At 41.9% G+C, this 26,752-nt stretch overlaps 1 protein-coding gene across 4 annotated transcripts in view; it reads right to left on the reverse strand.

Annotated features, from left to right (window-relative positions):
- Positions 1-26,752, reverse strand: part of Cpeb4 (cytoplasmic polyadenylation element binding protein 4) — a 76,558-nt gene that overhangs the window by 44,469 nt on the left and 5,337 nt on the right. For all 4 annotated transcript variants that reach the window (XM_042672707.1, XM_042672708.1, XM_042672706.1 and 1 more), the window contains exon 2: positions 9,611-9,692. In XM_042672707.1, the coding sequence (XP_042528641.1) occupies positions 9,611-9,692 (82 nt within the window). The remainder of the gene's footprint in view (positions 1-9,610; positions 9,693-26,752) is intronic.

Below are 26,752 nucleotides of genomic sequence, written 5' to 3' on the forward strand. Positions count from 1 at the left end.
TTTATTTATTTTGGGGGCAAAGTTGTAGGGCTTGAACTCAGGGTCCGGGTGCTGTCCCTGAGCCTCTTTGTGCTCAAGGCTAGTGCTCTACTACTTGAACCACAGCACCGCTTGAGGTTTTTGAATGGTTCATTGGAGATAAGAGTCTCATGGGGACTTTTCTGCCCAGGCTGGCTTTGAACCACGATCCTCAGATCTCAGCCTCCTGAGTAGCTGGGATGACAGGTGTGAGCCATTGGCGACCAGCCTATTTTTTTACTTTTATTGCTTTTGGTGCCTGTCCTGGGACTTGAACTTGGCCTGAGCGTTGTCCCTTAGCTTTTGTGGTCAAGACTAGCATTCTTCCACAGCTCCACTTATGGCTTTTCTTGGTGGTTCATTGTAGATAAGAGTCTCACAGACTTTCCTTCCAGGGCTGGCTTTGAACCGTGATCCTCAGATCTCTTCCTCCTGAGTAGCTAGGATGACAGGCGTGAGCCACCAGCACCCAACTAGATCACTTTTGGAGAGTGATTTCATATATATATATGAAATCAATGAAACAAGCTTGGAATATTAAATTGCACTGAGTTTCCAGGTTCTCTTCTGGAGAGAACATTAGGCATTCTTGTGCTTAGCAACAAAGAAAGAGGCACAGATGGAACCATTACTTGCAGACTCGTGCATGGATGTGTTTCAGACAAATCTGCAGTGATGGAAATCACAGGGGGGGGAAGGGGAGGGCCTCTAAATTTAATAAACAAGGAAGAAAGGAAACCTCAGAGGTGCTTTTAAATGCAAGGTCATAACACGTTTGGCAATGAAATGCAGAGCTCGGGAGAGGAGATCTAGTGCTCCTCAAATGAATTCATCTTAAGTGAATATGCAGGAAACCAGGGAGGCAGTCATGGGCTTGACGTGAGGCCATTACTTGCTCTACATATGCAATAGATGTCTTCAGCAAGAGACACGGTAGTGTAACAGACTAGTGCTCTAAGCAACCCCACACTTCTGAATGCAATCGTTGTTTACATATAAATCAAGACATTTGAAATGTCCAAAATGACAGGAATTGTGATTGATGGGTACAGTACTAACCCCCCCCCTCCTTCCAAAAACTGGAAGCAAGATATAGTCTGAAAATAACGTGAAGAGACTCCATTGTCAAAATATTCAATGTAGTTAATATCTTAAAGGACAACTATTAAATGGCAACTCCTTTATAGAACTACGTACAGATAATAGTAAAGAAAAAAAAAGGACAACTCTATTGTTTTGACAATTTACAGATGGCTTTGTTCTTGCAATAATTTTGCTGTCTCATTTGGCTTCCTCGTGAAAGGACTCCAGTTGGGTGTTAAACAGCTTTTAACTATACGATTTAAAACAATCCGTCACTATGATGAAATTGTAAATTGTTACATTCTGTCTGACAATCTGATCATTTTCAAGTACGTTTTTGTCTCTTTCTCCAGGGCTCTCTCATTCAGGCCTTGGTTTATTCCTATATCTTTTTTTTTTTTCCTTTTCTTTTCTTTTTTTGCCAGTTCTGGGGCTTGAACTCTGGACCTGGGCACTGTCCATAAGCTTTTGTGCTTAAGACTAACACCTCTACTTCCAGCTTTTTGCTGGTTCATTGGGGATGAGTGTCTCATGGATTTTCTTGCCTGGGCTGCCTTTGAAGCACAATCCTCAGATCTCAGCTTCCTGAATCGCTAGAGCGTCACCAGCGCAAACCTCTGACATCTCAACTCCCTTCACTCATAGGAGAATACCAAAATGCTCCATCATTATAGAGATCCCTAATACTGTCTACACTGAATAGGACACCACTGAGTGATTTCATCTATGTCTGATCTATATGCTACAGAAGGCTAAAAACAGCCAGGCGCCAGGTGGCTCACACCTATTGTCATCCCAGCCACTCAGGAGGCTGAGATCTGAAGATCGAGGTTCAAATCCAGCCCGGGCAGGAAAGTCTGTGAGACTCTGATCTCCAATAAACCACCAGAAAACCGGAAGTGGCGCTGGGGCTCAAGTGGTAGAGAGCTCACCTTGAGCTGAAAAGCTCAGGGGCAGCGCCCAGGCCCAGAGTTCAAGCCCCACAACTGACAAAAAAAGAAAAAGAAAGCCGAAAACACATGCACTCACATGTGGTTTTCATCTACTTCATGCAGCTCCCTTTCTAAACAATAAGTACCAAGTTCACGGGCAAGCAAAACAAACAAAAAAATCCCAGAAATGACAGTAAGATGACAAAACTCACAAAATAATCAGGCTTCTCAAAAACAATCAGGCTTCTCAAGAATGGTCTTTCCCCTGAACCAAAAACGAATTTACTTCTGCCTGATAAAATAGTAGCAAGGTACAAGGTGCCACATGGGAGATCAAAATTCAAAACTAGTCTGGATTCCTGGCTCTTGACTTTTGAGACTGGGTGTCCAGCAAAGAAAATGAAGTCCGTCTCCCAGGACATGCTTCTGGGATTCTCACCTGTGCTGGCTAGAGAGAAGGCAATACACAATTTCTAGGAGGAAAAAAAAAAATAGCATAGAAACCTACCAGCTCATCAGAGAAAGGCCTCAGAGAATAAGGATAGGAGGTCATTTTCCTCCCCCAAGAGCTAAGGCCCCATGCAGGGAGTAAATGATAGTAACTTTAAAATTCTTTGAAAAACAATCTTAAAAGAAAGAACTTAAAATAAAATACCTCATGCCTGTAATCCTAGCTACTCAGGAGGCTGAGATGTGAGGATCATGGGTCAAAGCCAACCTCGGCAGTAAAGTCTGTGAGACTTATCGCCTATTAATGAGCAAAAAGCTCGAGGTGGAGCTGTGACTCAAGTGTTAGAGTGCTAACCTTGAGTACAAAAGCTCAGAAACAAAAAAACTCAGGCTCTGAGTTCAAGACCCAGGACCAGCATGCATGTGCACACATACACATGGACCATGTGTGCACATACACAATTTATTAGAGAAAAAATGATTTTAAAGGGTCTGGGAAGGTGGCTCAGTGGTAGAGCGCTTGCCTTGCATGCCTGAGGCCCGGGGTTTGATTCCTCAGCACCCCATAAGCAAAAAGAAAAAAGCCGGAAGTGGCGCTGTGGCTCAAGTGGTAGAGCGCTAGCCTTGAGCTGAAGAACTGGGGGACAGCACCCAGGCCCAGAGTTCAGCCCCACAACTGGACCCCCAAAAAAAAAAATGATTTAAAAAAAACAGCTGAGGTCAGCGACACATTCCTAAAGACATTCAAATACTAAATCTGAAAGTCAAAACACATATCAAGCATTTTGCTTGTTGATGGCAAAAATAAAAATTCTACACTCCACCTCGGCACCCATGGATCATGCTTACAATTCTAAACCTGAAATCTGAGAACCATAATCTCTAGCCAACCAAGGTAGACAAATCTGAGACTCTTATCTCTCATTAGCCAGCAAAAACTTGGAAGTGGAGATTCGGCTTAAGTGGTACAGCACCAGCCAAAAAAGCTGAGCGAGAACTCCAGGCCCTGAGTTCAAGCCCCAGTACCAGCTCACACACACAAAGAAATCCTAAATTCCATTATAGTGAGGGAAATTTCTTTTTTCCAAAATGGAAAACTGAAGTTCAGTTTTCTGGCTTTCTCTTTTACATTTAAATTAACATGAGCCTCATCATTAGATTGTAGCTCTGAGTCAATTTTAGGCATTATTGAACACACCTATAAACTGAGAGAGAGAGAGAGAACTAAATGAGGTCATTCATAATATGCTTATGAAATCATTTTAAACAAAATAAAACAATGAACCCAAAGACACAATTTGCCTTCATATGATTAAAGTCTTTTAAACAAAATTAAACATATCATGACAGACCATACAGAATTCTAAATACTCACATACAGTGAGGCCATAAGAGGATCTTAAGAATGAATCACAAAGGCACAAGGCCTAAGAGCCTTTTTTTTTTTTCCTTTTTTCTTTTCTTGTTCTTTTTTTCTCTATCAGTCGTGGGTCTTGAACTCTGGGCCTGGGCACTGTCCCTGAGCTCTTCAGCTCAAGGCAAGCGCGCTCTACCACTTGAGCCACAGTGCCACTTCCCATTTGTTCAGTGGAGGAGATACAGACTTTCCTGCCTGGGCTGGCTTTGAACCTCGATCCTCAGATCTCAGCCTCCTGAGTAGCTAGGATGACAGGTATGAGCCACTGGTGCCCGGCAAAGCCTCTTTATATTTATATAAAATAATATACATACTGAAACAAACTCCAAAATATGGAAACAAAAGGCTTTGTCTTTTGTTTTTAGTTTTTGATGATCGGTCTCCTTTAACTTATATATGGTATATTCACATGTGTATCTTTGAGAGAATGGAGTCGGAGATCACAGAACTTAAGGGGAAAAGTACAGTGCTGGAGCTCACTGGACAGAATGAAAGTGAACTCTACAACCCATGGGTGGAGATGGGAGGGAGGAACTGGCAAACAGTGAAGGAACAAAAGATACTGTACGAAAGGAAATGTACTCACTGCCTGACTCATTCGACTGTAACCCTTCTGTACATCACCTCTATCATAATAAAGTACATTTTTCAAAAGTAAACGTATTAACCCTTTTAATTGAATTCCCACCTTTTCCAAAGAGGTATATTATTCTCTACTAGTTTCAGAGGATTAGTGTCATTTTTCTATTGTCCCTAAGGAAGTTCCTGAGAAAACTATTGTCAATATGAATTGTCAGACTTTAGATCGCTATTTTTAAAAGGCAATGCATTATGTTTAATGTACTCAAATTTCCGTTATCACCGGTAAACAAAATCTCAAGACCGGTGGCTCACGCCTGTCATTCTAGCTACTCAGGAGGCTGAGATCTGAGGATCTCAATTCAAAGCCAGCCCAGGCAGGAAAGTCCAGGAGACTCTTATCTCCAATGAACCACCAGAAACTGGAAGTGGCACTGTGGCTCAAGTGGTAGAGCGCTCACCTTGAGCTGAAGAGCTCAGGGACAGCGCCCAGGCCCAGGGTTCAAGACCCATGACTGACAAAAAGAAAAAAGGAAAAAAACTCTCTCAAGACCAAACCACCATTAAATTGAAGAATAGAGCTGGGTACTGGTGGCTCACGCCTGTAATCCTAGCTACTTGGGAAGATAAGATATGAGGATCATAGTTCTAATTGAGCCCAAGCAGTAAAGTCCTGGGGACTTATCTCCAATTAGCCAACAAAATGCACAAAGTGGAGCTGTGCCCTAAGTTAAGTGAAAAAATTAAAGAACAGGGACCATATATCCTAAGTTCAAGCCTAGTACTGGAAAAATTTTAAAGAAAAATAGAAAATTAAAGCATAATGTTGCTAAAGCTCTCTAAGTCAGATGAAGAGTTTACCAAGAAATAAACTATTCCCCTAAGCAGGTTAACACTTGGTAGAGGTAGAGTGCAATGATATAAAAAGTTAGAATCTTAGTTATTAAAACTAAAAATCCCTTTGTATGACTCTTTAAAGCAATATATATATATATATATATATATATATATATATATATATAAAAGCAACACATATATGTGTATATGTAAAGGCAACTAAATTGTACAACTCTTTGAAATAATTTATATAAAGTAACACATGGAAAAATATATAAAAATATATTTATAAAGTTTTATATATAATCCATATATATGAATATGTATGGTAAACAGGAAAATCAAAGGAAATGTATTCATTACCTGACTAATGAAATGGTAACCTCTCTGTCCAACACCATAAAAATAGCAATAAAATTATATTTTCTTTAAGAAGAAAAGGCAAGCGTAACTGGAGACTGATATTTTAGGGCCAGGCTTTCCTATAGTTTTGTCAACAAAACACACAGCATACTCACTGATTAGCTAACCTGAAGTTTGAGACTGGGGTCTCATTTGATAAGCAAGAGAACATTAGTACATTCTAAGGCAATCCTTATCATTTCAGAGTGTCCTCCACAAAGTAGAAGATAGCAAATGGTATAGCCACATCCAGTTGTTTAAACCTCACAACCACCACAAACCCTAGGAGCCCAGTGGTATACTGAAATCCAAAGCTGATGGCGAAATCCAGGGTTTTCCACTCTGAATCACAAGTTCACAAAATCTTTCTCTTCCCAAAATAGATCAATTGCACACAATCTTTTTGAGGCACATCAGCAAAAGGATTTAATTTTGGTAAAAAAAAAAAAAAAATAAGAAACTTGGGTAGACATACAAAATGAAAGTAGGCTTTCAATGATAACCAATTCGGAGGGAAAAAAAGAGGTCCTGCCTGAGTATGATAAAGCCAGGAAAATCCTGCAGTTAATCCTAAAACTATGTGTGTGAAACTCTATGTGACTAAAGTAATAATAGTTACAATCTTGCTTCTTTAAAAGTATCACTTAAGATATTGTATCTACTGCTGCTTGCTACTTTTTCTGATTTAAAAACAAAACAAAAAAAAAACCCTGCCAGGCCCAGATGGCTCCTGCCTGTCATCCTAACTACTCAGGAGGCTGAGATCTGAAGATCATGGTTCAAAGCCAGCCCGGGCAGTCCGTGAGACTCTTTATTCCAATAAATCACCAGAAAACCAGAAGTGGCACTGTGGCTCAAGTGCTAGCCTTGAGCTGAAGTACTGAGGGACAGCACCCAGACCCAGAGTATAAACTCCATGACCGACAAAAACAAAACAAAACAAAACCAAAAAACCACACACACTTATCATGAGAACTATATAGGAGACTCTCAAGAAATTGCTGAAGGAATTTAACACAGCTAAGAATAAATATCCTAGCCTGGCCCTGATGGCTCATGCCTGTCATCCTAACTTCTTAGCAGATTGAGATCTGAGGATTGTGGTTCAAAAAGCCAGCCTGGAAAGAAAACTTGGTGAGACACTTATTTCTACTCAACTACCAAAATGGCCAAGTGGTAGAGTGCCAGTACCGGCACAAAGAAAAGAAAATGTCTTTTGGCTACTTTTGTGTACAGCTGTAGTGTGTGGCTACGGGTGTGGGTGTGTCTCTGTGTGTGTGTGTGTGTGTGTGTGTGTCTGTGTGTCTGTGTCTGTGTACAAGGGCTTGAACTCAGAGCCTGGGCACTGTCCCTTAGCTTTTTTGCTCCAGGGTGGTTAGGCTACCACATCCACTTCTAGCCTCTTGCTGGCTAACTGAAGACAAAAGTCTCATGAACTTTCTTGCTCGGGCTAGCTTCAAATCACAATCCTCAGCTCTCAGCCTTCTGAGTAGCTAGGATTGCAGGTGTGAGCTACCAGTGGCAGGCTTGTTCTCTACTTCTAATTGTAAAATGATTATAGAGCTGCAGCGTTTGCAAACAGCTCTAGGAGACCCTTGATGTGCCATTTCCTCTGTGTGTCCAATGGCCACATCTTCCCGAACCGGGAAGCTGAAACTGGCCAATCCACAAAACCTATTCAGATTCATCAGCCAGAGCTACTTTCTAAGTGCACAATTACTTTCTGTTTCTAGCCCTTAGATTCTCTTCACTTTTATGGTGAGAAACGGAGAGGCCGAAGGGCAATGCGATCAAGACTGTTCAAAAGGGGCTGGGAATGGATGTGGCTTAGTGGTGGAGCGCTTGCCTCGTAAACATGAAGCCCTGGTTCAACTCCTCAGCACCCCAGACACAGAAAAGGCCCGAAGTGGCGCTGTGGTTCAAGTGGTAGAGTGCTAGCCTTGAGCGAAAGAAGCTCAGGGACAGCGCCCACGCCCTGAGTTCAAACCCCAGGACTGGCAAAAAAAAAATAAAAGAATGTTCAAAAGTAGCTGAGTGCCAGTGGCTCATGGAGGCTGAGATCTGAGGATCGCGGTTCAAAACCAGCCTAGGGAAGGAGACTCTGTGAGACTCTTATCACCAATAAATTACTTTAAAAAGCCAGAAGTGGTCCTGTAGCTCAAGGGGTAGAGCACTAGCTTTGAGCACAAAGAGGCTCAGGAACAGCACCCAGGCCTAGAGTTAAGCCCCACAACTAACAAAATAATAATAATAATAATAATGTTCAAAGGTAGCAAAAATGAAAGTGCGGTAGATCTTTTTATTTAGCCACAGCACACACATCTGCATTCGAGTCATTGCATAAGGAATTCAGTTCAAACCTTCAAAATATTCCTATTTTCCAAGCTATTTCATGAGATAGATGACTATTTTCATCTTTCCAGAATCCCCAAAGCTTTCCTCACTAGAAAATTTACCTCTACTGGTCTATTGAAAAGTCGTTTAAAAAACATTCTTTTCTGCAACTGTACTATAATGAATTAACCTTACAGGAAAACTAGGTTGGGTTTTTTACAACTGGAAGCAACCAGTGACTTTGCCCTTTTCATCTAGAGCAAAGCTCAATTTATGGTACAAATCAGGCTCATTAAATACCAGATAGATGCATGCATGGATGGAAGAAGGGTGGATGGATGATGGATGATAGACAAATGGATGGATGGACGAATGGATGGATGGATGGATGGAATAATGGATAGATGGGTGAATGGATGGATAGATGGATGGATCAATGGGTGAATGGATGGATGGATGGGTAGATGATGGATGAATGGATGCATGCATGCATGAACAAATTAAGTAACCAAATATACCAAACCTTTCAAATGTCTTGAAAACAACAAAACCTGTTTTCTAGTAATCTGATATTTCTGTGAAGAAAATTCTGATTTTTGGGGAGCTTTCACAAAATCAGAGGAAGGGCCCTAAAGGACATCTAGCCTGGCAATTCTCATCCTGGCTATGTGTTAGAATGTTCTACAACATTTTTTTTAATACCATGTCCTTATCTCATGTATGAGGTAAGGCCTAGGCATTTGCATTTTTATTTAAGCCCCTAGATGGCTGATCAAAGAAGTCTAGTCAATCTGAATGTCTTAGTCAAGAAAACACAGCCAGTCAGAAACAGTCATGAAACGAAAATCTAAACAGGAATTATACTATTTTTCAATCAAGACATATAGGGGAAATAAGGAAAAAAATATGAAATGTACTTTAACTGTTTAAATATTTTAATTATTTGGTTAGTTACTTTTCAAATATGAAACTAGCTGGACACTGGTGGCTCACACCTACTAGCCCAGCTACACAAGAGGCTGAGATCCAAAGGCTCAAGATCCAAGGCTAGCCCAGTGGAAAAAGAAAAGAATAAAAGTCTGAGACCTCATCACCAAAATAACCAGAAAAAAAAAAAAAAAACTGGGCTGGAGACCCAGTTGACATAGATCAAGTTTACAGCTCAAGGCCTAGCTGATCAAGCAACCACGCACAGGAATAAAAACAATGTGAAAATAGGCAAACATTAAAAAAAAAAAAATCTCCTAACATTTGAGTTCTTTCTGGTATATGGTCATTATCATTCTGGGCATGATCTACACACCTGGCCATTGAGGTTTCTTTCTGGGATTTTGTTTTTCTTTAAAAAATGAAGTGGATGGTTGAGTGAATGGTGTATTCTTAGCAATGAGTGCTTTGCAGTACTCGCAGTTGGGATAGTAGCTGTCCATCAGATTAGCTCCATTTTTTTTCTTAACCAAAAGAGTTACCAGGTAAAATTGATACGACTCACTAGATACAGAGTGGTTCCATAATCCATAACAACAGTGCAATCAGGTAAGAGAAGCTCCCGGCTTACCTTTAATGGAATCGTTTTCGGCTCTCATGATGTCAATGAGGGAGTTCTCCAATGAGTGCATGTCAAATGTCCTGGGGCGATCCTAAACACACAAACAAACACAGGCTGCCTTTAGACCAGAGGATAATGGGGAGACAGAGATCACAAAACGGAGCAAATTCACCCCTCTTCAGAGAACTTTCTTTTTAGTAACATTTCCAAACCATCAGAATCCATTAGAGTGTTTTTGTGTTCTAGCAATAATTTCAACAAAAGCGTCACTGTTATTCATAAAGCAGAACCCATTAAAATGAATCTTACTGAAGAAATTAAATTAATATAAAGGAAGCTCTTTTTTTGTTAAATCTCCATTGATGAAGACTGCAATAGCACAGCAAAGCTTTCTAAGCTGATCACGTAATTGTCTAACAAACTGGCATATATATGCTAAGAGTCACTATGCTGTCTTGTAAGTCAAAATTTAAAAACAGTTCTCAAATGCCTGTTCAACTGATAAATGGTAAAATAGTCCACAATAAGTATCACTGGGAAACCATAAGAAGACCAAGTACATCCTTGATGAAGGATAATACATGCTTGGTTTATCCAAATATGACCAAAGCTGTTTTTGAATGCTAATGATATACCTTCTCTAAAGGAACATACAACATACAATAGAGATATCTGTATATCCATGTTTATAGCAGCAATATTTACAGGGTTGAAGCTATGGAATCGGCCTAGGGGCCCAATAGCCAATAAGTAAATAAATAAATAAAAAGTGGTGTGAATCTACAATGGTATTACCCAGCAATAAAGACCAACGAAACCAGGTCATCTGCAGGAAAATGGATGGAACTGGAGATCATTGTGTTGAGTGAGCTAAGTACCAGACAATCATGGTTTCAACTGGAAACAGGCTATAATTGCAGCTGCTTGGAAGTCTGAGATCTGAGGATCTCCAGCCTAAGTCAGGAAAGTCTGTGAGATTCTTATCTCCAATTAACCACCAAAAAGCTAGAAGTCGAGCTGTGTTGGCACTAGCTTTGAGACAAAAAGCTCAGGCCCTGAATTTTTGCCCCAGGCCCTTATGTATACGTGTGTGCAAGCACGTGCATACACACACACACACACACACACACACACATACACACGACTTCCTAATAAAATAAAACACAAGCAAAAAAAATCCGTTCCTAATGGTAGCCACTCTTCTAGTACGTTGTTGGGAGGTCACTATTCTACTTTCCTAGCTAACGTCTTCAACTTGTGGGCTGATAGAGTACATCACCCTGATAACCTTGCATTCTCATTTGACCTTTTGCAAAGCTTTGTACTGGTAGAAATACAGGCCACACCTCCTGACGCTACCTTCCCAAGAGGATGGGTTACGGGTCAGGCCTCACAGAGGGAGTGAATTTATGATAACACACTTTTGATCTTTGTAGCTGAGGAGAGGAGAGGAGGAGGAGGAGGCCCAAGAGCAGCAACACTTTGGATCCGATCCAACTTGAGAAGTCAAAAAAGAAAAACAAGGTGGTTTGCCCGTAGGGGAGAGAAGGCCCCAGGGGAGAAAGGGCTGAGCGGGACCGGCTTTTACTGTGGGCCACAGGTGCCCTAATCTGCCCCCAGAGTTCTACCATCCCTCCCACTGTGGCCGCCCCGTTCATCTGCAATTCAATCCGGTCCAGACAATCAGAAAGTTCTAAGTGCGTTTATAAAACGGAGAGAGTACTCTCACTTTGTACTTCAGGTCTGGCAGTGCCTTATGAAAGCATTTTCTTTGGGATAGTGAAATGAAACTGCGGCGGAACTCGAAGGCTAGAAGCGAATACAAAAATCATATTATAAACGGGCTCATCAGTGGCTCACGCCGGTTATCCCAGCTACGCGGGAGGCTGAGTGCTGAGGATTGAGGCTGGAGGCCAGCCCTGGTAGGATCAGCTTTGAGACTCCTTAGTTCCAGTTAACCACCAAAAAAAACCAAAAATGTTGAAATGGAGGTGAGTGAGCACAGTGCCCAGGTCCTGAGTTTAAGCTCAAGGACAGGTACATGCAGATGCATGTGTGCATGCACGCGCGCACACACACACACACACACACACACACACACACACACAAGTCATACTGTCTCACTCTGTAGAGGCTGGATTTGTCCTCCGTTCAAGTCCACAAATCAGATCTGTAAGCTGGGCCATCCACCATGTCCTTGTCAACACAGACCCGTCCTGGGAGCCAGTTGGTCCCTTGTGGTTCACTTGTCCTTTGGCTGAGAACCACCGAGGGCAGGAGCTATGTCTTAGATCAAGTTCCTAGTGTGTCTGCTTTAAACAGGCGATGGGCTGGGCCCACAGAGCCATGGCCTTTCCCGGGAGGACTACCCAGAAGCACCTGGAAGCGCCTGGAACACCATCTGTTTTTAAAATGTCACCATTTTCTAGGTGTCTGACAGGAAAGAGGTTAACACTGCCCCAGATTTTTACACCGCTGTTTCATAGAAAGCATGCAAATGTTTGCTCAAATCAATGCATGGTGAATTCTAGAAAGTCATTTTGAAACCTTTCAAGTATCTCCTGTCTCCTACTTCCGTGTCTCAGGGCCTGTTTATGTAGTTCTGCTTTCCTACTGGAGCTCAGTGTGTTTTCTTCTGCCAAACTAAATAACGAGGGGAGTGGAGGAGCGAGGAAAGAAGCCACGTTCTAGTCTTCTTCTTCACAGAATGGAACCAACGAGAACCCTTGTGGATTTCCACAGCTTATAGTCTGCCAATCCCTCAATGAAAAGAAAGAGGCTGAAAAGAAGCCTTTGACACAAAAATAGAACACAGCCAACTTTTGTTTGGTTTCTTTTAGAAGAGCTGTTTCTAGGAAGTCAAGAAGGCATAAAAAGCCCTGTGCCCATAGTTCAGGCCCGTGATTTAGCTACTCAGGAAGCTGAGATGTGAGAATCTCGGATCCTGCCTGGGCAGGAAAGTCTGTGAGACTCCTGTCCAATGAATCGCTGGCTTTTTAGCCAGAAGTGGAACTATGGCTCAAGTGGTAGAGTGCTAGGCTAGCTTTGAGTATAAAGGCTCTGGGACAGTACCCAGGACAAAAACAAAAATAGAAGAAGAAAAGGAGGAGGAGGAGGAGGAAGAGGAAGGAGGAGGAAGAAGAGGAGAAAGAGGAAGAGAAGGAGGTGGAGGGGGAGGGGAGGAGTAGGGGGAGGAGTAGGGGGAGGATGGGGGGGAGGAAGGGGGGCTTGAAAGGTTCAGAATGGGAAATCAGATTTTAGTGAACCACTTCCCAGCTTCCCATATCCCAAATATCTTGCCTAGAACATTTTGCTAAATTTAAACTTAAGACTGACTTCCAGACTGACTTCCAACTGGCAACATACATTAAAATTTAAATCCTAAATGCAATGCTGCAATGTCAATAATTTAATCCAGGTACCTTTGCTCATGCCTGTAATCCTAGCTACTCAAAAGGCTGAGCTTTGAGGATCGCAGTTCAAAGCCAGCCTGGGGCAGGAAAATCTGTGGGATTCTCATGCCACTAAAAACTACCACAAGAGCTGGAAGTGGTGCTGTGGCTCAAGTGGTAGAGTATTAGCCTTGAGCAAAAAGAAGGTCAGAGACAGTGCCCGGGCCCTGAGTTCAAGCCCCAGGACTGGCAAAAAAAAAAAAAAAAAAGATTTTGGTAATTTTTTGGATAGAAAAACAGCACTATCCTCTTTTTTTTACACTCAGACTATTCTTCCCTTGAATTTGTCACCGTTTCACTCTGTGGTCACAAGTAAGTAGCACTACACAACCCCTTGTCAATTAATACTGACCCTCAGAGGTACAGTGTTAAGGTCTCTTAAGTTCTACATGAATTCAGAAGGAATCAGCCAGGCGCTGGTAGCTGACATGTCATCCTAGCTATTCAGGAGGCTGAGACTTGAGGATCGAGGTTGGAAGTCAGCCAGGGCAGGAAAGTCCCCGTGAGACTCTTGTCTCCAATGAACCACTCAAAAACCAGAAGTGGCGCTGTGGCTCAGGTGGTAGAGTGCTAGCCTTGAACACAAAGAGGCTCAGGGACAGCACCCAGGCCCTGAGTTCAAGCCCCAGGCCTGGCAAAAATAAGAAAGAATCAGAGCCTCAACAGATTGCTGGTGATAATATTAAATGCAGGGTTAGACTTACTATTAACTGTATTTGTATACACTTAGCATAAAGTACATTTGTATAATATTTTCTTATGATGTTCATGTGAGATAGAGAGATAGTGTGTGTGTGTGTGTGTGTGTGTGTGTGTGTGTGTGTGTGTGTGTGTGTGTACTAGTACTGGGATTGAACTGAGGATCTTGTACTCTCCCTTAGCTTTTTCACTGAAGGATGGATGTTCTACCATTTGAGCTACACCTCCACTTCCAGCTTTAGTTGGTTACTTGGAGATAAGAGTCTCATGGACGTTTCTACCTAGGCTGGCTTTGAACTTTGATCCTCAGATCTCACCTTCCTGAGTAGCTAGGATTATATTGGTGTGAGCCAATGACGTCTAGCTCATATGACATTTTATCTCTTATGATGTTCTGCTAATTCAGAGTTCAAAAGCCACACATTTTGTCAAATAAACATTATGATCTCCGAGAAGGTCCAAAGTTTATAATTCTTTACTCCTTCTCTTATCTATCCTATTTTTAACACCTAATTTAAAAAGAAAAAAGTTCAATCCAGGCACCGATATGTCATCCTAGCTACTCCAGAAGGCTGAGATCTGAGAATCAAAGTTCAAAGCCAGCCCAGGTAGAAAAGTCCATGAGACTCTTATTTCCAAATAGGCATAAAATAAAAATTTTAAAAAAAAAAAAAGCTAGCGGGGCTGGGAAGGTGGCTCAGTGGTAGAGCGCTTGCCTTGCATGCATGAGACCCTGGGTTCGATTCCTCAGAACCACATAAGCAAAAAGAAAAAAGCCAGAAGTGGCGCTGTGGCTCAAGTGGTAGAGCGCTAGCCTTGAGCTGAAGAGCTGAGGGACAGCGCCCAGGCCCAGAGTTCGGGCCCCACGACTGGGCCAAAAAAAAAAAAAAAAAAAAAGCTAGAAGTAGAGCTGTGGCTCAAGTGGTAGAGTGCCAGCCTTGAACAAAAGAGCTTAGGGACAGTGCCCAGGCCCTGGGTTCAAGCCACAGGCCCAACAACAGCGGCAAAAAGAAGCCTAAAAATGTGCCTGTGTCAGTAGGATATAGATTGAAACACAAGTAAATAAACTCAATGTATAAGGACACAGCAGACAATACCAGAAAGGAAGAAAGGAAGAAAGGAAGGAAGGAAGGAAGGAAGGAAGGAAGGAAAGAAGGAAGGAAGGAAGGAAGGAAGGAGGGAGGGAGGGATGAAGGGAGGGAGGGAGGGATGAAGGGAGGAAGGAAGGAAGGAAGGAAGGAAGGAAGGAAGGAAGGAAATTTGCTAAGTGCCAGCTCTTCTTGATGGAGTTTGAAGCCAGCAGTCACAATATGAACATCGGCATAAATGAGAACGGAGTATTAAAGGGAGTGTGCTATGCCCTCAGTGTGCTGGGGTACTAGTAGCCTGCACAACTCTTCCTGATCTTTATAAAAGCATTACAAAAAAGAAAAAGGAGGGGGAAGAGGTGCTTCATTGGATCTGTACTGACTCTCCCCACGTATTCCCATAGCTTCAAGTCCATTTTTTCCATTTTGGCTTTCCAGTATCCTGAGATGTCTGTGCTTTTCCAAGATGTAATTCTAAATTAATTATGCCAATTAGGGAGGAAACCAAAACAACGTGCATGAGAAGGGTAACTGACTTATTTTTTAGGGGGGGGCGGGGGAGTTTCTGGTCCTGGGGTGGAGACTCGGGGCCTTGGCACTGCCCCTAAGCATTTCTGCTTAAGGTTAGCACTATACCACTAGAACCACAGCTTCTGATCTGCTTTCTGTGTGTGTGTGTGTGTGTGCACGCGCACGTGTGCACGTGCACGTGTGTGTGTGTGTGTGTGTGCGCGTGTTTAACTGGAAATAAGAGTCTCAAGGGCTTTCCTGTCTAGGCTGGTTTTGAACTATGATTCTCAGATCTCAGCCTCTTGAACAGCTAGGATGACAGGCGTGTATCACTGCACCCGGCCCAGTTCAGTGCTTTTTGTCCATAAAGTAACAGGGGAGCAGTGAACCCCTAGAGTCAGTAATCTCTGAACATCGCCCACCTCCACATAAGTAAGTACTTACTCATCATCCCCAGCCATTTTTGAAGCTGAACAGAACACCACACATTTGCATTAAGCCATACACAAAACAAAATAACAAGATGGGGCTGAGGGAATTTTAAGCATCGTGTTGGGAGCAAAGTGTCTTGATTTCAATAAAACACTATCTCGTACAAAACAAGAAGCATCAACAATCTGTTTTTAGTTTCAGCCCTACCTTTGCTCATTTCTTTTAGCAGCCTTAGGGGGAGAAAAGGTAAAAAGGCAGACTTTCTCTCTATTAGGCACTGAATAAAACCTGCAATAGTCCAGGTACTTTGTAATACTGTCTTGATTAATCATCAAATCTCCTCAAGTTAGACTGTGTTATTTCCATGTTCATGATAAAGGCTAAGAGGAAAGAAACTTACATAGTTTACTGGATGGACAGGTTCCTGTCAAGTTCAGAGTGCAACTAGGATTCAAGCTGCCATAGTAGGCTAACAATCATGGCGGTCCAAAAATCATTAAAGCCAGATGCCTCTGGCTCTGTCATCCTAGCTACTCAGGAGGCTGAGATCTGAGGATCGCAGTTCAAAGCCGGCCTGGGTAGGAAAGGCTTTCGTCTCCAATGAATCACCAGAAAACTGTAAGTGGCGCTGTGGCTCAAAGTGCTAGTGTGCTAGCCTTGAGCTGCAGAAAAAGCTCAGGGACAGTGACCAGGCCCTGAGTTCAAATCCCACTACCAACCTTCCCCAACCCCCCCAAAAAAGACACACATTTGAAAAGAAGATCCTCTGTTTTAAGGGCTCCTGAATGCATGAACTTGCTGGACAAGTAAACAGTAGCTATCTAATGAAAAAAAAAAAAAAGCTAAGCCATCAAGTAATTAGCGAAAAGCCCAGGGGAATAGATATGGGAGAGGCCCATACTACCGAAAGAAAAAAAAATGCACCCTCCAAGTTTCCATTGGACTTCCTCTTTGGAGGCCCCGGTCTAGATGGATAGTCTCCCTACTTTCCTTCCTCGGCTGTTCTTTGCCTTACAAATAAACTTGCTCTGTTTGCCTTTAAAAGGAAGGGGGAAAAAAACAGAAAAGAAAGAGGAAAAGGGAGGGGGAGGAGGAAGCTAGAAACTCAGCTGTAGTCCTAACTCTTCGGAAGGGTGGAAGCTGAGGGTCACGTGTTCAAAGCCAGCCCAGCAGGCAATTCTGCGAGACTCTTAGCTGCAATTAACCACCAAAAAGCCAGAAAGCTGTAGTAGCTCAAGTGTAGAGTGTCAGCCAGGAGCGAAAAGGCCAAGGGATAGTCCCCAGACCCTGAGTTCAAGCCCCAGGACTGAAACAAAAATAAAATAAACTAGGCACTCAGCTATTACTTAGTAAAGGGGTGGGGGGGGGGAACAAAAGCAAGGTGACAGAGGTTGATAACAGAGGTCTGAAGTAAAAATAGTTCCAACAGCTAGTGCTAAGCCCCTCAGACACAGCTTCGTGTATTCCTCCCCAAACTCCTGTGTAATTAAGGATGCTCGATGACCATTTCCTTTCACAGCCGAATTCGAACTTGGGCCTTTCCACTCTAGAACACAAGGCCTGAATAATCAATCGATGCATGGGTGGACGACACCCAAGCCCGGGCAAGGCAGAGACCTGCTATTTTGCAATCTGATTGCTGGATTTCATATACCCAGTCATGTGTCGACTGCTGGCTAGTTTCACTCTCTGCCATCTCTAAGTAAACAGGACAGTTTTTCTAAAGGAAAAATTATATAACCCCACTAAGAAAAACTCACAGGTGGTTAAAAATAGCCTTCTGACAAATCAAAATATTTCCAAGGGCGGGGCCTTCTTCCTTTTAATAATGGATTTTCATTATGCTATATATAATGTAAAATAACAAGTGTGTTCCCTGTGTGTGCCTCTGTGTGCCTGTGTGTGTGTGTGTGTGTGTGTGTGTGTGTGTGTGTGTGCCATTCTTGCAGCCTGAACTCAGGATTACAGGTGTGAGTCACTAGCACCCACCCCTGAGTTGCCAGGTCTGGGGCTTGAAATCAGGGCCTGGGCACTGGTCCCTGAGTTTCTTTTGCTCAATGCAAGCACTCTACCACTGAGCCACATTCCCAGCCACTAAATTCCTCAGGCAGTCCCTACAGAGATCTTTTTTTCATTCATCTGGTCTAGGAAGAGCCCCAAAATTCAGACTAAATAATGCCAGCAACTACACTCTGAAAACCACTGAGATAAACAATTCCATTCAACATGTTAATTTCCAGTGGAGTGCAAGTAGCTTACGCCTGTCATCCTAGCTACTCAGGAGGCTGAGATCTGAGGATCATAGTTCAAAGCCAGCCTGGGCAGGAAAGTCCATGAAACTCTTATCCCCAATTAATCACTGGAAAGTCGGAAGTGGAGCTGTGGCTCAGTGGTAGGGTGCTAAGCTTTGAGTGAAAAAGTTCAGAGACTGAGCTCAGGCCCTGAGTTCAAGTCCCAGGACTGGCACGCATGCACGCACACACACACACACGCACGCACGCACGCACGCACGCACGCACGCACGCACGCACGCACACACCAGATTAACTTCCTAGACACTTGGGAGTATGTATGGTTTGTACTTTATATCCTGATGGAAAAGCTATGTACAATCCATTTCAAACAAGGTAAAGAACCTTTTTAATGTGAGCTTATGAAGAGAATGACTTTGCTCACAAAAACCTAAAATAGCTTTTAATCCAAGATGTAAAGCACATACACTAGGGAAAAGATTACAACGGAGGGCAATTTCTACAAATAGGAAGTTACTTTTTAGAAAACAAAGTGGCTCACTATTAAGAACAAATTACAAAGATGGCACTTAAGATTTTCACTATAAAATATTGTCTTTAGCCAGGTGCCAGTGGCTCACGCTTGTAATCCTAGCTACTTAGGAGGCTGAGATCTAAGGATCACAAGTCAAAGCCAGCCCTGACAGGAAAGTTTCTGAAACTCTTATCTTCAATCAACCACCCAAAAACAGGAAGTAGTAGTGTGGCTGAAAGTGGTAGAGGCTAGCCTTGAGCAGAAGAGCTCAGGGACAGCGCTCGGGCCCTGGGTTCAAGCCCCACAACAACAACAACAAAATATATATACATATATGTATATGTATGTGTATGTATGCATATGTATATATGTATATGTATGTGTATGTATATTATGTGTGTATGCATATGTATATATGGAGAGAGAGAGAGAGAGAGAGAGCGCGTTTGGTATCCATCTACCTGGTAGCTTTGGCTTCTTGTTTTCATTCAACAATATAGACTATCTGCCTTCAGACAATTACTAATGATGCATCCTCTCTCTCTCCCTCTTCTCTCTCTCAACTCAATCTAACACCCTATGAGCAAGCCATCACTATTCAGAAAACAATCTATAAAACAGATTAACTAATCAGTAGTTAATATTACTCCCATTCATCAAGTCATATTATTAGAAAACTACATACTCGTTGGGTGCTGGTGGCTCGTCTGTAATCCGAGCAACTCAAGAGGCTGAGATCTAAGAATCCTGGTTCAAAGCCAGACTGGACAGAAAAGTCCACGAAATTCTTATCCCTAGTAAACCACCAAAAAGGTAGAAGTGGAGCTGACAGTCTTGAGTGGAAAACAAACAAACAAACAAACAAACAAGGAAGAGCACAGATCCTGAGATCAAGCCCCAGAACAAGGGGGGGAAAAATCTACATAGTAACTTGCTTTCATAGAATTAGGACAATATTCTCTCTGATTTTAAGAAGTAGCAAATACCAGTACCTACCATTTGTTAAACATCTAAGGGTTTTCTGTATCAAGGGGAAAATTCATTATATCTGCTAATATCCTATCGACTAGAGACCCACAGGCAAATGCCTCTCAAAAAGGCTACTATTATTGAAAAGAATGTATGTTAGAAAATGAGAGCTATGAAACCCACTCATTGAGTTCCATTTTTTGTGCTGAATATGGGGTGCTGATAGCTAGGCTTCATGCTCAGAGCCAGTAACTGCTTGGCCTCAATTTTATCATCTAAACATACCCCACCACACCTACCATTGCGCTACTAGTGGGTCTTTTTATAAACTTGAGTCCATTGTACTTTGGAATTACTAGACTGGGATCTAGAACACAAAAGACACTTAAAGGTAACAAATAAAAAATAACAATAACAATATAATAAATAACAAAATAAATAACAAATTTTACAAAAAACAACGATAGCCAAAAATTCAGCTAGACTCTGCACTCATTCTCTCCTTGGAAAAACCTACATTGCTCTGGTAATTTCTCCAACCTGCTATGCATTTGCATCGGGCAATGGAAGTTTCTCTTTCTCTGATGAAGAAGGGAAAGGAAAATATTTTGGTTCAAAAGGAAAGTCTACGCCCGTGTATCTGCTGCCAAAATAAATACGAACTTTGAAATGCCAGTGGAGTTCATAGTTGATCGGAGGTGGCGATGGGAATTTTCACCCCAGATCTTTCAAAAGGTAAATATTCTTCTTGGATTAAATAACATGTAGGCCCACAGATCACTGCCCGCATGCTTGCACAGGCCACCCACGCCCCTTTCCCCCCTGCAACCTGTTAGCATTCTGGCTTGGCACAAGATATGGACAAGCTGAGTGAGGTACTTCCGCACTTGACCGTGAAGTTCCCTGATCTTCACATCCAGACTGGAGCATGCGTATAGCATGCCACCAATCGGTCAGACCAAACTACCAGAAAATGGCTACCAAGATCCTCTGAGCTCTGCTCAGTGCATCTTGTATAAATTATTATCAGAACTCAATGAAGCCAAGAGAGAAGTTAGCTAATCGCCCTTCCTCAAAGCCACACAAGTGTAAGAAGAAAAGCTCAGAAGAGTCCATTTAAGTGAGTCCTATCATGATTGAGAATTTTCACTATTGATACCTGAAAGGGGTCTTTGATTGTACACTTGTAGCCTAATAGAGGTAACAAATGTCAGAGTCAAGTGCCTCAGGGGCTCACACCTGTCATCCTAGCTACTCAGGAGGCTGAGATCTGAGGATCATGGTTCACAGTCAGCCAGAGAGAAGGAAAGTCCACGAGACACTTATCTTCAATTAACCAGCAAAAAGCCAGAAGTGCGGCTGTGGATCAAATAGTAGAGTGCCAGCCTTGAGTGAAAAAGCTAAGGGAAAGCACCCAGCTGTGAGTTCAAGCCCCAGTACACACATACTCACACACTCTGTCTCTCACACACACACACACATACTTGAAGTAATAAATACTTCTGGTTACCACTTACTTAGATTTAAAACGCTAACTGGCAATCTAGACGCAATTAGTTTCTGGATCAGTAGAATTCCTCTTGGTTACTCATTCTAACCTTGCCTGGTAGAAAGAAATAATGAAACTCATAAGACAATCAGATCTGAGTTCAAATCACCACTTACTTGGAAAGTAATCTCCACACTGCAACATCATTGAACTTTGCTTGAGTTCACCTCCAGAATGAAGCGCTAACGCCTCCCTTACAAAACTTTGGTGGGGGTTAAATGAGATCAGTTATCTGACAGGCCTGGCAGTGATAAGACACAGTCAAAAAAAAAAAGAAGAAAGAAAAAGAAAGAAAAGAAACTGAATCTTACATTTTAAGCTAGGGATAATTTAAAATAATCATTCAACTATTCTGTGTGTTCTAACATGTTTCAGATAGATAATGATAATAAGCTCAACTTGCTGAACCTAAATATACCATCGCTGGTTCTGACTGAGTTATTCGGCTCAAGAGGCTACTGGTTTCAGAAACTTAAACAGTACTGTAGCCAGGCGCTGAGAGATGACATCACAAAGACCCATGAATGGCAGGCAGGGGTGCTCTTTCGCACGTCTGCCAGGCTGGACCTGGTCACGAGTCTAGAGGAGGAAGGCTCCACCCCAACACACAATATTTATGTCTAAACTGAGCCTTAGGTCCTGTAACCCTGGACATCTCTCCTTTCTGTGGGCCTTGAAAATGATCTTGAAAAGCAATGCCCACGGATTAAAATGACATACCCAGGAGCCAGTGGCTCACGCCTGTCATCCTAGCTACTCAGGAGGCTGAGATCTGAGGATCGTGGTTCAAAGCCAGCTTGGGCAGGAAAGTCTGTGAGATTCCTATCTCCAAGGAACCACCAAAAAGCTGGAAGAAGAGCTATGGCTCAAATGACAGAGGGCTAGCCTTGAGCAAAAATGCTCAGGGACAGTGCCCAGGCCTAGAGTTCATGCTCCATGACAAAAAAAGAAAAAAGAAAAAAATTCCCTTCAAGAAAACTGATAATTCTGCTCACTGTTTTATCTGTCCTGGGTTTTATCAATAGCTGATTCAAAAGAAGTACTCTAGGAAATAAAGCATATGCAATAAGTAATACTAATAACTATTCAATATTTTTCACAGAAACCCCAAGCTGTATTTGTAATTACTTTAATTTCGTATTACTCACTCAGCTATGGTTATTTTTCATTGTTGTTTTTGGGTTGGGTCTTGCTTGTTGGTTTGTTGTTTTTGGAGTGTGTGTGTGTGTGTGTGTGTGTGTGTGTGTGTGTGTACGTATGTCTTAAAGTCAGGGCCTGCGTACTGTCACTGAGCTTTTATTCTCAAGGTTAGCACTCCACCACATGAGCCATATGAGCCATAGCTCCATTTCTGGCTTTTTGGTGGTTCATTGGAGATTAGAGTCTCATAAGACTTTGCTGCCCAGGTTGACTATGAACACCAATCCTCACAGCTCAGCTTCCTGGATAGCTAGTATTACAGGTGTGAGCCACCAGTACCTAGCTTTAGTCAGCATTTAAAGGCCACATTTCAAATTTTAAAATGTTAAGTGGGCCGGGAACACAATTACAGGTGGCTCACACCTGTAATTCTAGCTACTCATGCAGCAGAGATCTGAGGATCGAGGTTCCATAAAAGTCCATGAGACTCTGATCTTGCAATCAGCCGGCAAAAAGCTGGCATGAGTCTATAAAAAAAATGATTTGACAATATATTTAATTGCATGTGTCTGTGCTATTTGTGCAAGAGTACTAGCTGTGGACAAAAAGCCAACTAAGAATGTAAGGACCCAAGCTCAAGAACCACTGCAGGCATCCCCTGACCAAAACAACAACAACAAAAAAGGTATTAGTATAGGCACATTATTTAAGAAGCCTCACAACCACCCTCTACTATCAGATACTATTATGGATGAGGTACTGTCTTCCCAAATTTAAATGATTTTCTCTGTGACATTTTTGGCCTCAGAAAACACAGCCTTTCTCAGTAATTATTTAAGTCTCACCTGGAGAAACTGGTTTAAGGAAATAAGAACTAGAACTTTCTCTCTCCGTGCATTGCCTTTTCCAAAAGCTGGAAACTGTCACTCAAGTCTCAATAATATATGACTTTAAAAAAAAAAAAAGTTAGATGTGAAGCCACACTAAATTGGAATCTTACTAATATTTGGCCTACATTTGTTATTAGGCCGAATACATACTTTCAAATTCTGCAAGGGATCTTGAACAATTATTTTTCACATACCCCCAAAATTAAAATGAATGTTCATGTTGAAGCATGCATTATTCACATTTTCTGGTCTATGAAAAACCCCAAACCCCAGGCATAATACATTGCTGAGAAAATGTGACAGTGGAGCTCTTAAAGATGATTTTCCTTCTAGCAAGACACAGAAAACTCATAAGGAAAAATAAATGTAGGCTGTAAAATTCAAACTAAGCATATGTTAGTTTTAAGACACTGCCCATTTCTTTCTTATGAGCACCAAGGATTACCCGCTTAAATGAAGAACTAAGTGGCATCTTTCTAATTGCAAGCAGCGAAGATATACTTGCTAGGCTTGCAATAAACAGGTTTTTCCTGCTAAATGTCAGGGTAAAGGTGTTGACCTCACTAGACAACAAAATATAATCATAATTTTAAAAAAAAATAATCCTGTAGTTTCAGCTCCACCAGAAAAGTAATTCAATTTAGTTAGAAGCCTTTAGACAAAGAGAAAGGAACTGTATCTCAGAGGCTTTTCCTCAGGATTTTTTTGTTTTGGATGTGGGGGGTGTTGTGTGTGCTGGTCCTGGGGCTTGAACTCAGGGCCTAGAGGCTGTCCCTGAAACTCTTTTTGCTCAAGGCTAATGCTCTACCACTTGAGCCACAGCTCCACTAAGGGCTTCTTGATGTTTAGTTGGAAACAAGAGTCTCACAAATTATTATTATTCAAACCACGATCTTCTGAACTCAGCCTCCTGAGTAGCTAGGATTACAGGCGTGAGCCACTGGTGCCCGGGTTTGTTTGTTTTTCAATATCTCCATTTTGTTAGATTGATTCAATCCGCTGTTTTATCGTTTAAAAATTAGTGTCTCCCTTTCTAAGTCAAACCAAATATTTCCTATACAACAAAATCTCCCTTGGGATCATGTCAAGAAAAAGGAAAAAAAAAATGGAATGAGGACACACATGAAGAGAATTTTAATAACTTCATGATTTTCAAACAGGAAGTAGTGGCACAACTTTGCTGTTTCCAAACATGAGCTGCAGTGTCTAATTTTAACGATCCATAAACTGACAACCCTGGGTTATTAAAGCGACAAGAATTACTTGCCTGGTTATGACAACTGGACAAATCCGTGTGCTGTGTCTCAAGAAAGGGCATCTGGGACTCTTAAATAAATAAAAGTCCTGCCAATCAAGTTTTAGGAGAATGTGTGTGTGACCTACAGATCTTTCTGCCTACTTCCGGGTTCACGGAAAAGAGACAATTAGATAATAGAGCTGTTAGTAACAGGGTGAGCCCAAACACCAGACAAGTCTCTCCTTCCCTGTAAGAATGGAAGGGCTCAGCACCCCTCCAAAGTGCTACATTCAAATATAATTGCTGAGGGGTTGGAGACATGTCTCAGTTGGTAGAGCACTAGCCAATGAGCAAAAGCAGCCGGTACTGAGTTCGAGTCTTGATTTTTTTTACTTAAAAAAGAAAACGAAGGAAGGAAGGAAGGAAGGAAGGAAGGAAGGAAGGAAGGGAGGGAGGGAGGGAGGGAGGGAAGGAGAGAGGGAGGGAGGAGGAGGAGAAAGGAAGCAAATGTAATTATTAGCAGGTGTCCCTATATATTATTTGGTTTGGCCACTGGAGTTCCAGGATGTGCTTGGCATTTTAGGTAGGATTTTTTTTTTTTTCTCTTTAATGGAAAGGTCAAATCATGCTTGCAGTCAGGCAAATATGGGCTTCATTCCTTCATTTTGAAATCAGGGCAATAAAACAGAAGTCACAAGGTTAAGAAATCTCATATTGAAGCATTTTATATGCATGTATGAAAAAATAGAATAATGAAGCCTACTAAAATACTTTTTTTAAATGGGAGGGAGAAGAAAGTAAGGAGCTGAATTTCATCAAAGTACATTCTAAACATAGATGGAAATAGTCCCGTGAAGTGCCTTTGTACAATAAGTAAACGCTAATCATTAAAAATGAGGAAATGCAATAATGTATTGGCTAGTGTCTAGCCCAATGCCAGCTATACAGTAACTACTCAAAATCACAAACAAAACCACAGACTTGACTACTGTGTACGTTTAACATCTAAAGTTGACAAGCAAATATAGTCCATTATTTTCCACTTTCAAGCTCTATGATCATATTTTGTGCATGTGGGTGGAGGGGGGGATTACTTGTATATCTGCTGTCTTGTTTATTTATTGAGACAAAACTTCATGGTATTGCCCAGACTGGCTTTGACTCCTGCACAATGCCTGGCTTACCATCAGCTTTCCAGCATTTATGTGTCACTAAGAATTTTTGCTTTCATCTGACATTGCTTCAGGGAGTTGTCCCCGCCCTCTCCACTCCCACCTGTATTAGGGTTATGAATATGATAATAAAGGTGAAGAGTCTATTCTTGTGTTGGGATAATAATAACAATTTCTGCCTCACATGATTGCTGAATGTATTCAATGAGTAAATATATGTAAAACATGTAGAACACAGGAGGGAGACATGTTAGGTCTTAGGAAACGCACATTCATTTAAGATGTCAGGAAATAGGATTTGAGGCACGCCATCTGAATTCTTAGAGACTATGCAAAAATAACTTAAGACATAATTTTTACTTCAAAAACAGATCACAATGCCTTCCTATGACAGTTGTCTGATGGATATTCAAACATTTGGAATTGCGGTTCATGCTTCAAAAACACAAATAAAAGGGAATGTTGAGATTTTAGGGGTGTGTGTGGGGAGCGGGGAGTTATTCATTTGTACCCAAATCTGCACTAAACAAGTGTTTAAAAAAAAATCATTCTGGCCAGGCGGTGGTGACTCACGCCTGTAATCCTAGCTAGTCAGGAGGCTGAGATCGGAGGATCAAGGTTCAAAGCCAGCTTGGGCAGGAATGTCCATGAGACTCTTATCTCCAATGAACCACCAGAAAACCTGAAGTGGCGCTGTGGCTCAAGTGGTAGAGTGCTAGCCCTTGAGCAAAAGAAGCTCAGGGACAGCGCCCAGGTTCTGAGTTCAAGCCCCAGGACTGGTGCACCTAGGCACACACACACACACACACACACACACAAACACACACACACACACAATCATTCTGGGTCATTTCAAATTAAAATAATCATTGCACTATAATCAGAGAAATCATTCCTTTTAATATAACAACACCATGTTAGCCTTTGATTAATACTAAAGTAATAATGCAGCCAGGTTAATTCTATCCTGTAATTTCTGTAGTCTATTTCAAAATCCTTCCATTAACACATAGGAGGTCTTTTTAAATAGCCAATTGAAATGCAGTTGGCAACATCTATACATTTTCTTTCCTAAAATTAATAGTGCTTAGGTTATAAATTTACAGCATTTGGAAGGCAAGGTGAGTTGTAGCCAGAGCAGTTTAAATTTCCCAGTGGGCTGCTTTAAATGATAAAGGACTCCAGAAGTCACGTGGGCCAGCCCCCCACACTTTAGGAAGGAACTAAGGTCCCCAAATGCTGATACT

This window comes from Dipodomys spectabilis, unplaced genomic scaffold, assembly GCF_019054845.1.
Source record: "Dipodomys spectabilis isolate Male_0828 unplaced genomic scaffold, ASM1905484v1 ptg000761l, whole genome shotgun sequence".
Classification (NCBI taxonomy): domain Eukaryota; kingdom Metazoa; phylum Chordata; class Mammalia; order Rodentia; family Heteromyidae; genus Dipodomys; species Dipodomys spectabilis.